The sequence below is a fragment of the Volvox carteri genome (assembly GCF_000143455.1).
Source record: "Volvox carteri f. nagariensis unplaced genomic scaffold VOLCAscaffold_1, whole genome shotgun sequence".
NCBI lineage: Eukaryota > Viridiplantae > Chlorophyta > Chlorophyceae > Chlamydomonadales > Volvocaceae > Volvox > Volvox carteri.
Genome location: NW_003307545.1, coordinates 5,168,450 through 5,183,184, shown reverse-complemented (window position 1 = coordinate 5,183,184; position 14,735 = coordinate 5,168,450). Strand labels below are relative to the sequence as shown.

The following is a 14,735-nucleotide window of genomic DNA, read 5'->3' as shown; positions in this document are numbered from 1 at the left end:
TAACCCCGTGCTCTCCGCGGCGACAACCGGTTTCCTTGCTAACTCCCTAACTCCTCCTCCCGTCCTTTTTCCCGGCTACACCGCACGTTTAAGCCTGCGAATCAGATCACTGCCTCGACGGCCGGCCCTTCGAACATCTTACTACTACTCCAGCACACCCAACCATCTCCTCCTGAGACCCCAACCGGTGTCCCCTTCCCGCTTCGCCGTGACTCACAAACACGAAAGGGCCACCGTGCACCGACCGCCGCCTCAGTGTTTCTTGGGCTTTTTGGCCCACGTGAGCGTAAGGCCCAGCAGCCCCGCAGAGTGGAATGCCAACGCCGCCGCGCAAAACGCAAGACGTGGCGCAGTGGCGGCCTTGTCCGCCATGCCCACCCAGCTGGCCTGCTCCTTCTTGCTGCGCCACATGAAATGCCGGCAAAAGCCGTTGCTGGAACGTGACTTTTCCTCGTCACGCGTCAGGTCGCGATCCACCAGCTCAGGGGAGTCGTCATCCACCGCAACATCCGACTGCCGCCGCCGCATCTTTGGTGGTAGGTCAATGTGGGAAAGAGTACACGGCGCCAGAGTTCCGGGTTGAGTTGGGGGCCAGGCACGGGCGGAATGCTAAGGGATGTCCGAGGACGTCAAGCAATACATAACATCTATTTTTGTTATTGAGGAAGGATCGTCAACATTCCTAGAGGAAAGCAAAGCCAGGACGGCCTCCGAAGAGATGGAAAAAGGCTGACCGCCATGGCGTCTGCTGCAACACCAGGACTAGACTTGTGCCCTCAGGACACGCAACAGTGATGCTGGTGGGATATTGCAGGCAGGCAGATATATATTCCTTCCGAGACTGCGCCACAGCTGTGTGGATGTCGGACATAAAAGGGGTCTGCACGATACCATGGAGAACCGCGTACTTCATTCCACGAGACGTACCCGGTCCTTCCGCCGCCGTTCGTCCTCTCCGTCCTCCTCCCCATCCTGAGGCGCCTCGCTCAGCCCCCGGGTCTCCTCCCCGTCATCCTCCCCTTCCGTGTCGCTGCTACCGCCCTCATCTGCCTGCCCCGGCGTCGCGCCGGGCTGCGCCTCCGATGCCGCGCCACCCGCATCGGCCGCGCCTGCGGCGCCACCTGCGGCCGCGGCCGCCGCTGCCTTTGCCGCCGCCGCCGACACGCCACCTGGAGCGGGCATGTTCTCCGTGAACCGCGGGTGTCCATCTTGCCCGCTGTGAGCAAAGAACCACTTCTGCAGCTGCAGCAGCCGCCGGCTCAGCTGCGTGTACACCCTACGTAGCTCCGGCTGCGGCCCCGCCTGTGGTGCGGCAGCAGCGACGTCGCCATCAGCCGCACATCCGTTTTCAGTCACCTGTGCCTCCCCCGCCGCCGCGTCCTCCGCCTCCCATTCCGCGTCCACTTCGCCAGTCTCCGCCACTGCCACAAACCGTTCCCGCCAATCCCGCCAGCCCCGCGGCGGCCCCGGCACGTCCTCTGTCTCCGCCGCCGCCGTCATGGACGCTATGCTCTCAACTAGCTGCCGCATGCTGGCACCGCGGTACGGACCTGACAGCAGCCCACCGCCGCCCATGTCGTCGCCGTCCAGGCCATAGCCCTCCATGGCGTCCGCCGCCTCGTCTCGCGCACTGGCGGCAGCCACCTCCGCTTCGCCGCTCTCCACCAAGCCACGCACTTTGGCCATGGCAGCCAGGACGGCGGGCTGTATTCGCTCCAGCGCCTTGCGCAGCTCGGCCTCCCGAATACCCTGGATGCACGAAAGAGAGGGATCGGATGATTTACGCCTTTCACGGAGGGACCAAGAATGGAGAAGACAAGCAGATTCTTAGCGGTTTAAATCTCTCGTTGCAATGGTTTGCGCAAATATCCACGTCCACGCCTCCACTCCGCTTCCCACACTTCTCCCACACCAGCCTAAATTCCAGGCACACAGCAGGAGTGTTGCCTAAGTCACCAATCCATCACGACCCGGATTCCTGCAGTTCCGCCCCCTCCTCAAGTTATCTTAGACCCTTCCCCTTGGAGGCTTTCCCACAGCACCTCGCCTCCGGGCTCACCCTCGGGTCCAAGCTGTAGATCAGCGATTCCAGCTGCTCCGGGCTGGAAATCGCGCTCCACACGCCCTCGCTGTGCTCCACCAGCAGCAACGACTTGAGGCCCGCCAGCCCCCACCAGTAGCGCCTGTGGTACCGGTCGGTGCCCAGCGGTGCGCGCCGGATGTGGCACCGGTCCAACTCCCGCTCCAGAGCTTCCTGACGGCTGATAGCCAGGAACGGGGACGGAGGGAGGAGGGGGTTTCCCGGGACCCGAATTAAAGCAGCCACCGATTCAGACTTGGGAAAGAGAGGAGAAAGACCAAAGATCGAAGGGAAGAAGGGGCCCGGATTTCCATTCCCACAACTCAGTCCCCATCCGTGAGTGATGCCCTATCCTGATACCCACGCTCCTGCCACCCATATTTAGCGAAATTCCCCGACTCACGCGATGAGCACCTCCTCCGCTTCCCGCTTCTCCCTGGCCACCCGCTGCTCCACGGGCTCTAAGTGCCTCCGCCGCACGTCCCGCTCCTTGTTGCGCCGCTTCTGATCCGCATGCCATTGTGCCCGGGACCTCTCAATGCGCTGCTTCGCGGCCTGATAGGGTTGTACCGGGTTTGGAATCGGGTTGTCTAGCATTGGTGCCGATGCTGGCGCCGAAGTGAATAACCAATGACGAGAGTGCGTTCCGTCAAAAACCTCAAGCATCCAAATCCGTTTGGTACGTTTTTCCCTACGTTTCCTGACTCTTACCTGTAACCTGGCCCTGAAGCTGGCCACCGCCCTCCGGTCTGTGGGGTCCCCTGTGAACTCCCGCAAATCCTCAGGAAGCTCCCAGCTGGGCTCTGGGGGATCCTCCTCATCCTCCTCACCACCGCCGTCCTCACCGCCTGCGCCAGCAGCAGCAGCCGCAGCGACGTGAGCTGCCGCCGCTGCCGCAGCGGCGCCCGATAGCTTGATACGCTTGCCGCCGCTGCCTCCAGCACCCGCAGCCGGGGTGGCTGCCGCCGCCGCCGTTGCTTGCGCACTTGCGGCAGCGGCGCCACCAGCCGCACCAGCACGAGCTGCAGCTGCCTCGTCCGGCTGCAACGAGGAAATGGAGGGAGGCAGCAGAGCCAATCGCTAGTGGTCGGAGCATCCAGCAACGTGAAATTGCCCACCGACAATGGCGGAATGGCGGATTACTTCGCGGCGAGCTACCTACAGCCCTCTCGTCTGCTTGGTCCCAGCCTTCCTTTCCCTCCTCCCCCTTAGCTGCTGGTACGGAGGCATGCGGCGCGGCGGCCGCAGCGCAACAGCAATTATACGGGGTCATCAAAGGCAATACGGTGACCTCGCCGCTGTCTTCTGGACGCCTTCCTCAAGCCACGGTTCCCTAGGTCACTTTCGTTCGCGCTCACCCCGTCACGCTTGCGCTTCTTGGCCTCCTTCTCCGCTCCCGCTAGCTCCCGAAGCTTCTTACGGTCTTCCGCAATATCCGCTCGCAGACCCGCTGCCACGCTGGTGCTGTAGTCCTGGGAATGCGGGAGCGAGCATGAATTCAGCGGTACGATGCGGAAAGGGCCAGAGGCTTCGGGAGTAAAAGCAACGGTTTTGCTGAACGGGTAAGCTGACGGATGGATTGCGTGCGACACCACGGCGTGGTGAGATAAAACGGACACAAAACGCAGCGAGAAACAGACTTGCTGGGTGGCGGTGGGTTCCGAGGAACAGAAATGAATCGCTAGGACAGCCCCCCCATTTCTTCCCCCATCTCAACAAAACAATGATAACTAAATTCCCGTATTCATCTCTAACCTCCCATTTCATCTCCCAGAGCCCGTCCCACTCCTCACCAGCCTCCGCTGCATCCAGTTCCTCATTCGCTCCATCTCCATGAGGTCCTCACTCAGCATCAGCAACAGGGCAACGTGCTCTCCGCCAGCAAGGGCCTCCGGGTCGTCACCGCCCAGAGAGCTCAGCGCCGAGATGGCGGCAGGGCTGAGCGGCTCCCTGTTCGCGGAGCCTTCAGGAAAGGGGACGAGGAGGAAAGGGCAAGAGGATGGAAAGGGAAAGATAGGATCGCTATGTGAATGGAGCTACGCACGGAGCGCGGAACCGCTAGGTCTGTATACATGCTGATCTTCGCTAGGCGAAGTGAGGCCAATGCATTCCTTTCCTCCCATTTCTGACACCGCTGGATGCCTTGGTTGCTTAATTGTTTAGAAGCCCTGCGGTTGACGCACTTCGCGTTTCCACACAACAGCCTAGCGCCCTTCCTCCTAGCCCCATCATCCCCAGTGCCCTGTGCTGTCCATCCATTCGCTCACCTGCCCGCACGATGGCATACCTCCGCAGCACCTCCGCCCACGTGCCCTCGTCGAGCACCTCCAGCCAGCGCCGCTCCCACCGCGTCATGGCACTACCCTCCCACACGTCAACCAGCAAGTTCTTCAGCAGCTGCACGTACAAGTCTGCCAGCAGCGTGGGGTCGCCTACACGGTCCACCACAATCGCTTCCTCGCCATTAGCACCTGTGCTGCCGTTGGCCTCCGCCACTGCCGCGGCCGCGGCTGCAGCTGCGGCTGCTGCTGCCGCAGCTGCGGCGGCAGCGGCCGCGGCGCCGCCAGCCTTCTTGCTTTTCTTGTCCTTGCGTGGCGGCGGCATGGCGCCGGAGGCGATCGCAGACGCCTCTGCCGCGGCGGCGGCGGCAGCTTCAGCGGCGGCGGCGGCGGCCGCAGCAGCCTCCTCCGCGTACTCCTTAGAAGCGATGATCTGCTCCGCTGCCGCAATGACGGACAGGGGGTTGCGGCCGCCCAGCAATAACGTGTCGACGTGGGCGTATCGTACGACACGCAATCCCAGCTCCCCGCCCAGTTGGAACATGAGGTCAGCCAGATAGAGCGAGTCGGCGAGTCGACGACCCTCCTCGTCCTGGAAGGGCTCTGTCAGGTATATGTCGTTGGTGGGGGTCGCCTCTCCTGCAGACACGGCGCAGGACAATACAGTATATTACAGTGCGGCGTCAGATGTTGGACAAGAAGCACACGGGGCGAATAGCAAACCAGGCTAATTGGCTCGGGAAACACTCATAGAGCTTTTATAGCTGCTGCTGCTGCTGCTGCTGAGGGTGATCGCCACGAAATCCGCCGCGCATTGCATCCACACCTTTCATCTCCAGCACCCATACCAGCACCGTCTCCCCATACACTCCCCTCCCTCTCCTTTCGTCCTCCACCACACCCACCCCGTTCCGCTGCCCTCGCGACCGCATCCGCCAGCAGCTCTGAGTCGTCCACTGGGAAGCGCCGAGCTACGACCGCCGTCTCCAGCCGCCGCCTCTCCTTCTCGTCACGGTCCGCCATACGCGCCTGCGCACGTTCCGCCCGGCCGCCGTCCATCCCTGGCCGCCGGATGCGCTCCCTGCAAGAAATCCGAAGTCCAGCGGGCAAGGAGGAGTCCCTCTAATTGTGGGGATGTTTGCAGGGCAAAGAGGCCAAGAGAGAACCAATGGCCGCAGGCCAGACCCGCTGCAGGAGGGAGCTTAATTACACTGGATATCGACTGGCAGCGAGAAGGGAAAAGGCTGAGGCCAACTACACACTTGCACCTCACGCAACTGACTCCTACACAAAAGCACATCAGGACGCCACAGTCCTGCAACCCGCTTCACTGCTCTCCTCCTACGTCTTCGGCGGGTCTGCGCACACATACTCCCACACCTGAGCAGCGCCTTCTCCGCCTCCTCCGCCGCCCGCACCGCTGCCTCCAGCGCCCTCTGTGCGCGGTCTGCCTCCCCAAGCACACCCGCCAATTGGCGCTGCTCCGCATCCACAGCCGCCGCCGCCGCCGCCACCATCTCGGGCTGTAAGGCCGCAATCTGCGGGTGCGCCGCCAGCAGCCGCTGTTGAGCAGCTTCCGCCTCGGCTACGCGGCTACGGGCAGCAGCCGCAAGCGCCTGCGTCATCTCCACACCGCTGCGGCACGCGGCGATGTTGTTCTGGAACGTTTGGAGAAGTTGGGGTGAATCGGCGGCTTACGTTGGGTTTGGGCTTAGGGTCCTAAAGTGTAAGTGGGTTGCAAAAGTTGCGTGGAGCACGGGGTTGAGGTGGATGCCGGCTGCGAGATGGGAATTGATGAAAAAGAGTGGTTACATTGGAAATATGATTACGGCCCTAAAGAGTCCATAAAATATACTTGCGGTAGAGTCCGTTCACCTAACGAGCAGCAACCCATCCGCAGCACCGGGGCTCTGGGCACACACACACATACACACGCACGCACACACCTGGGTGTGCTGCAGGTGCAACTCCAGGCGCTGCACCACCAGCAAGTCCTCGTGGCTAGGACCGGCCGCAACGCCAATAGGCGCGGAGACGGGCACCATCGCCAGGGGCTCGGATTCGCCCCCGTCCAGCAAGCCCAGTCTGCGGGTATACGTGTGTGGGGGGTGGGTGGGGTGCGTTTCCGGTGCGGAGGTTTACGTCTGCGCGTATTCATGCGAGAGCAATGCGATGAGCGTTGAAATCGCTTGTATGCCAAACGTGTTCCCCCAATTTCCTAACCTTGGGCAGTGGTCCCCTATGACTTAAAAAAGAGGCTCGCTTAAAAAAGAGGCTTCGCAAATGTTAGTTCGACCGAAAGACCTCACAAGCAGGTTCCAAAACTTAGCAGGAATCAGCTCATCTTTGCCCAACAAATCACCGGCTCTACAACGGCTGCGTACAGCCTTTTGCCCGTCCTTTATCGCTCCACGCTGCTCTCACCCTGCCTCCAGCTCCTTCTTAGTGGGCTTCTTGACGCGGCCCTCGGTCTTGTCCTTCACCTGCGCAACGCAATGGGTCCGCGCACGAAAATACGTAAGAGCGGGCTCCCTTGGCGAGGCGCCAAGCTCATCCTTCCCACTTTGTTCCTTGGGGAAGTCCTCAATGGGGGACCAGGGGCCTCCGCACGCAGCACATGACCCATATGACGCCAACCCTCTTGCAATGGGCCGGAGCACCACTTCATCCTTTTTCGCCTTCCCATGCCACCGCTATGAAACCGACGCGACCACAGCATGTTTCACAGGCAAGAGCTCTCTACGAGTGGTGGCAGCAGACGCGGCAACCCGAGCAGCAAACGGAGAACGGGGGTTGCGTTGGGTTTCCACATTCCGCACGTCCCCCAACATGTCTCCTAGAGTCCAGTCTCGCCCCCACCTCCTCAATCCACTCATCCCGGTCCGGATAGAGCGAGGCGAGCACGTAAGTGTTGCGACTGACCCGCAGGAAGGCCGAGTCGGTGTGCATCACCTGGGAGGCAGGGGCAGGGACGGAGGCGAGGGAGGACTAAGGCTCTCCCTCACACAACCCGCGAGCAGCTAACCAAGCAGAACCTCTCTCTCGGCCCTGCCCACAAAGAGTGAAGACCATAGCTAAAAGTGCAGTCGGACTAAGATCAGAAAACCGCGGGGCTGCCCGGTCCTCCCAAGGCCCAGCCGGAGAGGAGCGGCCCTTTCGGACCCCAATTCGTACAACAAGACCGTCCTCCCCTCTCGACGCATTCGGTTGATGTCCCACATCCCATGCCTCACGTGAGGTGCGATACTTCCCAACCACCAGCGTATCTTTTCGACTTTCGCTTTCCCTTAAGTTCCATTTTCCTAAGCTCCGCTTTTTTGTGTGCAGGTTCCTTTACCCAACCTACGTGGTACAGGTTCCGCTTTCCCCCTGGCGGCCAGTCCGTCTTAATGCCCTGGTCCATAGACAGCTTAATGACCTGCTCCACCGTAAGGCCCTCATAGGGGCAGCAGTTCTTCAGCACCTGCAGCGCCGCGTGCTTGGTGGTGCCGGGTTTAGCCCGCTCCTCCTCCTTCCAGGCCGCCAGGGGTAGGGACAGGAGCAGCGGGGCAGGCGAGAATGGCACCCTCAGTCGTTGTGCCTTAGTCGGGCTGGGTTGGACTGTGGGTTTTGTTATTGTTTTGCGGATTCCACAGCCATCTGCAAACGCCCCTCCAGTCCTGCCTTTCAGGTTAATATTTAAACCACCACCGTGTCCGCTTGGAAGCAACCCTTGCACCATCGGGGCTTCGCCCCTGAATACGGCAAGTTACTGACCCTCGTTCCCCTGTGCCTGCTCCATGTCCCCCCCATACTGCAGCTAATCGCCAACTCAACAGAGCAGTTTTTTTAACACCTCCCCAGCCAGTCATATCTCCCAGCCTGCTCTTTATGCTTAGTGTACTATTTTATTGCCCACTAAGCATAGGGCGAAAGGAAGCGTGTTTAAAATGTATCCTGGGTCATACGCGCACAAGCACGCAGGGCACAACTCCTTAAACAGTCCAGCCTGGCGCTGCGCACCTCGTATGACTTGGCGGGTGCCTTTTTCTTCTTGGCGCGCACAGGGGCTCCACCTTTGCCGCTAGGGGGACTGTCGTCCAGCATGGCTGCGGCCATGGCGTCCATGCCACGTATGGCCGCCTGCCGCCTGCCTTCCACGGGAGACCCTGCGCGGCCTGGCGCGCGCCCATCAAACGGCAGATGTCAGAGCAAGCAATTACGCTTAACAAGCAGGCGTAGAAGTGTGGACGCTGCGCATGCGTGCTCCCTTGGCCGAACAGCCAGGCGGGAAGGCGGGTCTCCATGCCAGCCAGACAGCTAGTTAAGCAGACAGCTGGCAAAGGGCGAATTAAGCAACATTGCGCGAGGGGGAATTTTGAGGAAGAGGTATCCGGCCTGGACGGCATCCGGACTGATCGCGTATTGTGCTGATTGTGCTGGATTGACCAGGGTGAGCCATCCCTGCTGATTCAATACACGTAGCGATAACCGCACCGTGGGTTTAACCCAAGATTGACGGACTCCAGCTCCCCAAGCTGCGGAATTTGTGAGGCTCGCCGAAAAAGAAATTGCCAAAGGCCGCGATGCAGAAGATGCAGTGCCACGTCATGTGGGCAGAGGGGCAGGGTCCTGTTGCGAGGACAACCGGGGACGCCTGCGACGCACCTCGGCCTCGCCGTCCTGCCACCACCTGACCCTCCGGGTCGTCCTCCTCAGGGGCCGCTTCCTCTGGCATATCAGATCCAAGCCCATATTTTGCGCATAACGCTGGTTTCACTGACCAGTATCGACCAGTCCATGTTGCAGCCTGTGACAAAGAATCCATTGACACGGAAAGGTGATCGGCACTTTCGGGACCAGGCACGTGGACCCCTATATGTCATAAGCGTTCAATTCTTATCCTCAGGTTATGGGAACAGTGCGTACCTCGTGGAGCCATAGCTTAATAACCGGCTTTGGGAGGGGCGCCTGCTTGCCGGGCTTTCCCGTCATGGTTTCGGCACCGCCAGGTGCAAATATTTTATAACTTTTTGACACATCTGCCAAATGTGTCACCAGCTCCTCCAAGCGAAGCGTGTTATGGTGAACAACGCCACAGAATGGCCCCTCGAGTTCGGCGGGAACTGCGCAACGGTCAGCAAATAGCTGAGACCTGTACCAATTCTTTATCGTTATAGAGAAGGGACAACGTACACTGCTGAAGCAACTGGTTGGCCTCCTGCTCTGACAGCAATGCCTGCTCAAAAGTGAGCCCGCCCCGTCCTGTGACAGAACAGGTCCATTTGGCCGCCCTGTAGTGCGCAAGCTGCTCCAAATACGCATCGTAATCAGTGAACACTTCCCCGGTCAACCGGACTACAAAAACGTTCTCATCGTCCGGTATCCCACCGGGAACGCTCGGGGCGGGCGGAACATAAGGTTTCCGCCCTAACAGCGGCATGTTGGCACTTTGTATTAACCCCGGCCATAAAAATGTGTAGCTGCACATAGCATACTTTGGGCTCTACTAGGTCCAACCAACTGTACTGTACGGTGCCGTACAGCAAATACCAATTGGCGAAAGCCGACCAATAATCCACATGCGCGTAACCTCCGTGTCTTCTTGTCTGCAGGTCTTAAACAAAGCTTTATAAGGAAGGCAACGCATGGTGTGCGAACTTCACGCGTATAGGTTACAACCGAAACCATTGTAACATAACTGAATCCACGTTGACTCATCAGGATAAGCATCGCAGAAGTCCTTCCATTCCTGCGACCCACAGCTAAGCCGCTGTCCACTGTAAACAGCACTGCCATCCATCCAAGCGAGCTGCATCTCCCTTAGGCCCCCTTAAGACTGTCGACAAGTCGCGTAGTTTCACACCCGACGAAGGCATGGCGTCTTCGCAGCACAATTAATATCCCTTGCAACAGGCAACAACGCTGTCGCCTTTGCAGCAAACTGCGTGGAACAGTGTACACGGACCCATTCCTCCTGCACCTGGCAACCGTGCCTGTCCCATCCGTAGTTTGCCCTCAATCGACATCCCCCACTGTAGTTGGGAATGTCATGCGCCCACCTCAGACAGGTGTCCCCAGACCTAGCCCTACCTAATTTTGGCCTAGAACCGAGCCCCAGACTACTCGCAGGCCAGTAGCACAACCCATATGCATAAAAGCGAAAAAGCGCATCGGCTCGTGGAACGCGCTGGTTCACAGACAACGAGTAGACAATCGTCACTGCAGAAGAGCATTTCCGTGGCACACAGGTCCTGCCTTTTCTGCCGTGTCCAACCAGACTCCGTCCTGTCAAATCTAACTACCTAAATGCAGCTACGGCAGGCCGCTGCTAGCTCTGCATGGCCAAATCCTGCTGTTACCGGCCGGAATGCCAACGGCTCTGGCAACTGAAAACGCAGTATTGCTGGAGAGCAAATTGGAGGTGTGACACTCTACTTCTCGCGGGGCTGGGCCCACTCGACGCGCAGAATGAGGTTGTCATACCCATAGCCGTTAAGATAACGGATGGCGCGCTCCGCGTCCTCTCTGTGTACGGACAAGGGGAATCAATAAATCTAATTGAAGTACAAAGCATTTCAAACGTAAATTGTGAGCGTAAAACCACCACTCCAGAGCACATCACTTTACAAACATCCCCCGAAAGAATTCCATGACAGTGTACTCGCAGCATGCCACCATGATGTGCCTCGTGTCGCTAACCTACTGCTCCCATTCCTGACGCTGGCCCGCTACACATTCCTCACCTATGCACGTAGTTGACGAATGCAAAGCCCCTGTTCTCTCCGGTGAGTTTGTCGACAGCAAGGAAGATGCGAGATACAGCCCCGAAAGGCCGGAACAGCTCCTGCGACGGCGAGGAAATTAGGAAAGAAAGTCAGGGCGTAACACTACATGAGCGTAGCGCCACGCTTCCAACGATAAAGCAACGATGGTGAAGCTGCTCCATGAGTTTTGGCCGCTGTTACTTGGGCGATGGAACAGCCGGGGTTATGCTAATAGCCTGGAACGACAGCGTCGTGCTGGCCGCAGCGTTCGTCCCACTGACAAGGCCGGCTCGCTTGGCTACATCACAGTATTTCCGCCTGGCTACTCTGGTGCCTTGCCGTGGAACACGGCAATCAAATAGACAGTACGTGGAGTTTCGCTGAAAAGAACACGGTCCTTTACACAGCTCAAAGTTGCATTAAGAGTGAGCCCATGGAACCTTGAACGCGCACCGTGAAAACTGCGCACAGTTTCGGTCGCTCCTTGAAGGCAATTCTCATTTTACCGGTATGTAATCCAACCAGAATCGTGCTGTGAAAAGTACTTGCATATCACGGCATTAAAGATAATACCCAACCAAGCAAAGCTTCCACAAGACAAAAGACAGCTGGCGCACACGCCAGCAACCTTGACGGTGCACCATGGGCATACAGAACCAGGCAAAATTACCCCCCCTTCCCATTTCGAGCGAGGACCAGGGTACAAACCACCCTTCCGCACCCATCCCCGACCACACCTGCAAGTCGCCTTCTGTCACATCCTCTGACAGGTTCGTGACCCTGATAGAGTTGTCCTCGCGCTTCCTTTGCATGCTCTCGCCGTCCCCGGGGCCTCGGTTGCGGACGTTTGGCGGTACGTAGCTCCCAGGCTTCGGTCCGCCCAGGCCCGGACCGCTGGGCTTGCCGTCCTGTGGCAACCCGGAATGCCAACAACAAACATCATCAGGCATTGCTCGAGAGCACTCACGCCGGAGGCAACCAACGCGTGGGGCACACTCCTACTGTCCCCGAGGAGCATGATAACCATGACAAGGAAATCTCATGTATGTTAGGGTACAGCTGTCCAGCAGCGTGGCATGCCAAGCCGCGAATTCGTTGTGCCACACGTCAAGTCACGCCATGTACGTAACTGCACTGCCCCCACACAGCACATGTGCAAGACGCACAACATGATTTTGATGTGCAAATCTTTTCCTCCCAGGGTGGAAACCCAGTGGAACAAATTGGGCGGCCAGTCCCGTCGTACCTCCTCCGGTGGTTTCTCCGCCTCCTTCATCATTCCCTTCACACGTAGCAGCTCACGCTCCATGCGCTTCTTGTACAGAATCTCCTTGAGACTGCATCACATTCAGCAGAGCACCGTTTAAAGATGCAACCGTCCCAAGATAGGTGTTGCGGTCCGAGGCCGTTTGGCGCGCCCACCTGCCGGAGATGACTGTCTTGTCAGCTGACGCCAGAACTTGCTGAATATCCGTCGCTTTCTTCTCCTGCGTGGTTGCTTTGATCTGCCGCACGCGCTCGAAGGTGATCTCCTCCACCGCTTGGACTGTGACCGAATCCTGTGGCGTCTCCCGTGCTGCCAACCCAAACCGGGGCCACTTTCGCCGTTCCTCGGTTACCTATGACCAACGACACCGAACAGAACAAGAGAACAGGCAGAGGATCGAAAGGCTTGGAGCGCCGCCGCGGTTTAACAGGCTACAGGAGGCAATCTTGCAATCCATAATGAAGTTAACACACTATACGGACCTTGTACACTTTCTTCTCCACCGTCACCACCTTAAACTTGGTCGTCTTCTTGAAAGCATCGCCCTTGTCATTTTTGTAATACTCAATCACAGTCTTAATTCCGTTGTCGTCTGGACCTTTTGTAATTGTCGGAGGCAGCAAGTCCTCGTCATCTAGCGTATCTCCCCAGCGAACCTTTCGGCTCATTCTCCACAAATATGCTTTTAATGGGCCTCGTTGGCGATAGGGAAGCTGGCAGCAAATATACGTCTATATTAGTGTGGAAGACAATCAAGCATCAACGAAATGCATGGACATGCGGACGTTTTTACTGCACGGCAGGACGTACAAGCCGCCAAGATGGATTCAAGCACAGGTCAACAGCTGGCAGGGCCTGACAACATAATTGCTCGTGAATATACAAGTATATGTAACACTTGATTAACCCCAACAGCTGAAACTGCTTAGTCAACTGCTGTGCTGGGGACACCGGACCGTAGCTCGCACACCCGGTCAAGCGGGGTACCTACGACGCAATAGGGAATGTGCGTCGTATCCATCGAATTACCATTTCCCTTAGACCCCGGTTGCTGTGGATTGGTGTGAGCAGCCTTTCCGAATACCCACACACGTAGGCTTCCCCGCTAGAAGCCTCACAGATTTGTTGAGCCCCCCCTGTGAGCTCGCCATGCTTGCGGCGCCAGGGCCTTGTTGCACACCTCGTATCGTGCCAATGTTCTGCATGGGCAACAGTAAGCAGGGCCATCATGCAGAATTCGAAGGCTTGCACCTGGACATCCGAGGGGGCCGGAGAGTTTTCGGCATGGCCAGTAGGTGAGGCGTGGCTCTCTGGTCCCTCCACGACGACCTGAGGGTTCGAGCCCCATCGTGAGCGAGGTGCCATTTGGGCCCCAAGGTATTGGGCCCCTCCAGCAGCACCTGAATCGTAACCGGTGCTCCAGCAAGGGAGGCGGGCTTCAGGGGTTTGACATACGAGTAACAACTAAAGGAACAGGGTAGGTAACGAGGGGGTTCCGAACGCTATGGCCGTTCGTTGATCATCAGCGGGTGGCATCGCTAGAGGCGCTGCTGCGGTCCTGCCAGGCCGTGTGGCGCAGGTAGGGGCCCGCCCGCAGGCCCATCTCCACCCAAGTGCATCAGAGATCACCCCTGCTTTGGTGCTGAGGGTTTCAGAGCAGCTGGGAGCATGAGGAAAGCACCGGACAACCTGTATGTACAAAATGCGAGAGTAGTTCCATTCCATGACTTTTTTAATTTACTAGCTTTGGTCCCTCTTTGTATGCCCTCCCTGTGGCCTTTTTCTTCTCTCGCCGCCTTCCCTCCGTATGTGTCCCATGCATGACTATGCGTTAAATGGGAGGCCAGGTACCTTGATTGGTTTGTCCGCAATGCACAAAGCTATCAGCTTCTATCTGGCGTATGGTGAATGGCCCCCATAGTCCGCTGCCAACGGGTCACATGGGACGTGGTTACAGAGGTGGATGGTTTTTGTCACCTTCCTTGATGCCCACTCTAGTAAGGGGCTACGGCCGTCATGCTACGGCGCGAGCCATGGTACCAGTGAACCGCTGGTGCCACAAGGAGAGAATAGACTCGGGTTTTACTTGGTGCCACAGGTCCTGGGACTGGCTTCACAAGCTGACGCACTGCTCGTTTGCCGACCCTGGGGTTGGCCCCACACACAAGGCAGCAGCGCCCAGCTTTCTTGTACCGGGCTATCCACCCGGGTGAGGTTTCACTTGGACTGCACATTCGAGTCCAAATGGAATAGCCCCGAGGTCGGGCGTTTAAAAAGTCTTGTCAGCTAGTGTCGGTTTCGTTCCAAACTACCCTTGGTTCGAGTGACGGTGCGACCCTTATGGTGCTTGTGGAATTTTCCTT

General features: G+C 58.3%; 1 protein-coding gene across 1 annotated transcript; it reads right to left on the bottom strand.

The window, feature by feature from the left end:
- Positions 1 to 1,356: 1,356 nt before the first annotated feature.
- On the bottom strand, positions 1,357 to 13,111 carry VOLCADRAFT_120246 (uncharacterized protein; the record flags this gene model as incomplete). The annotated part of the gene is made up of 23 exons (XM_002945887.1): positions 12,855 to 13,111; positions 12,528 to 12,724; positions 12,352 to 12,442; positions 11,843 to 12,013; positions 11,085 to 11,185; positions 9,535 to 9,737; positions 8,362 to 8,507; positions 7,706 to 7,870; positions 7,219 to 7,311; positions 6,784 to 6,842; positions 6,306 to 6,444; positions 5,740 to 6,017; positions 5,265 to 5,440; positions 4,853 to 4,998; positions 4,552 to 4,792; positions 4,348 to 4,512; positions 3,874 to 4,043; positions 3,439 to 3,552; positions 2,792 to 3,121; positions 2,484 to 2,635; positions 2,060 to 2,183; positions 1,632 to 1,749; positions 1,357 to 1,550 (listed from the first exon to the last, which is right to left on the bottom strand). Coding segments are annotated over exons 1-23 (3,759 nt in total), but the record flags the coding sequence as incomplete, so codon positions are not given.
- Between the last annotated feature and the right edge of the window lie 1,624 nt (positions 13,112 to 14,735).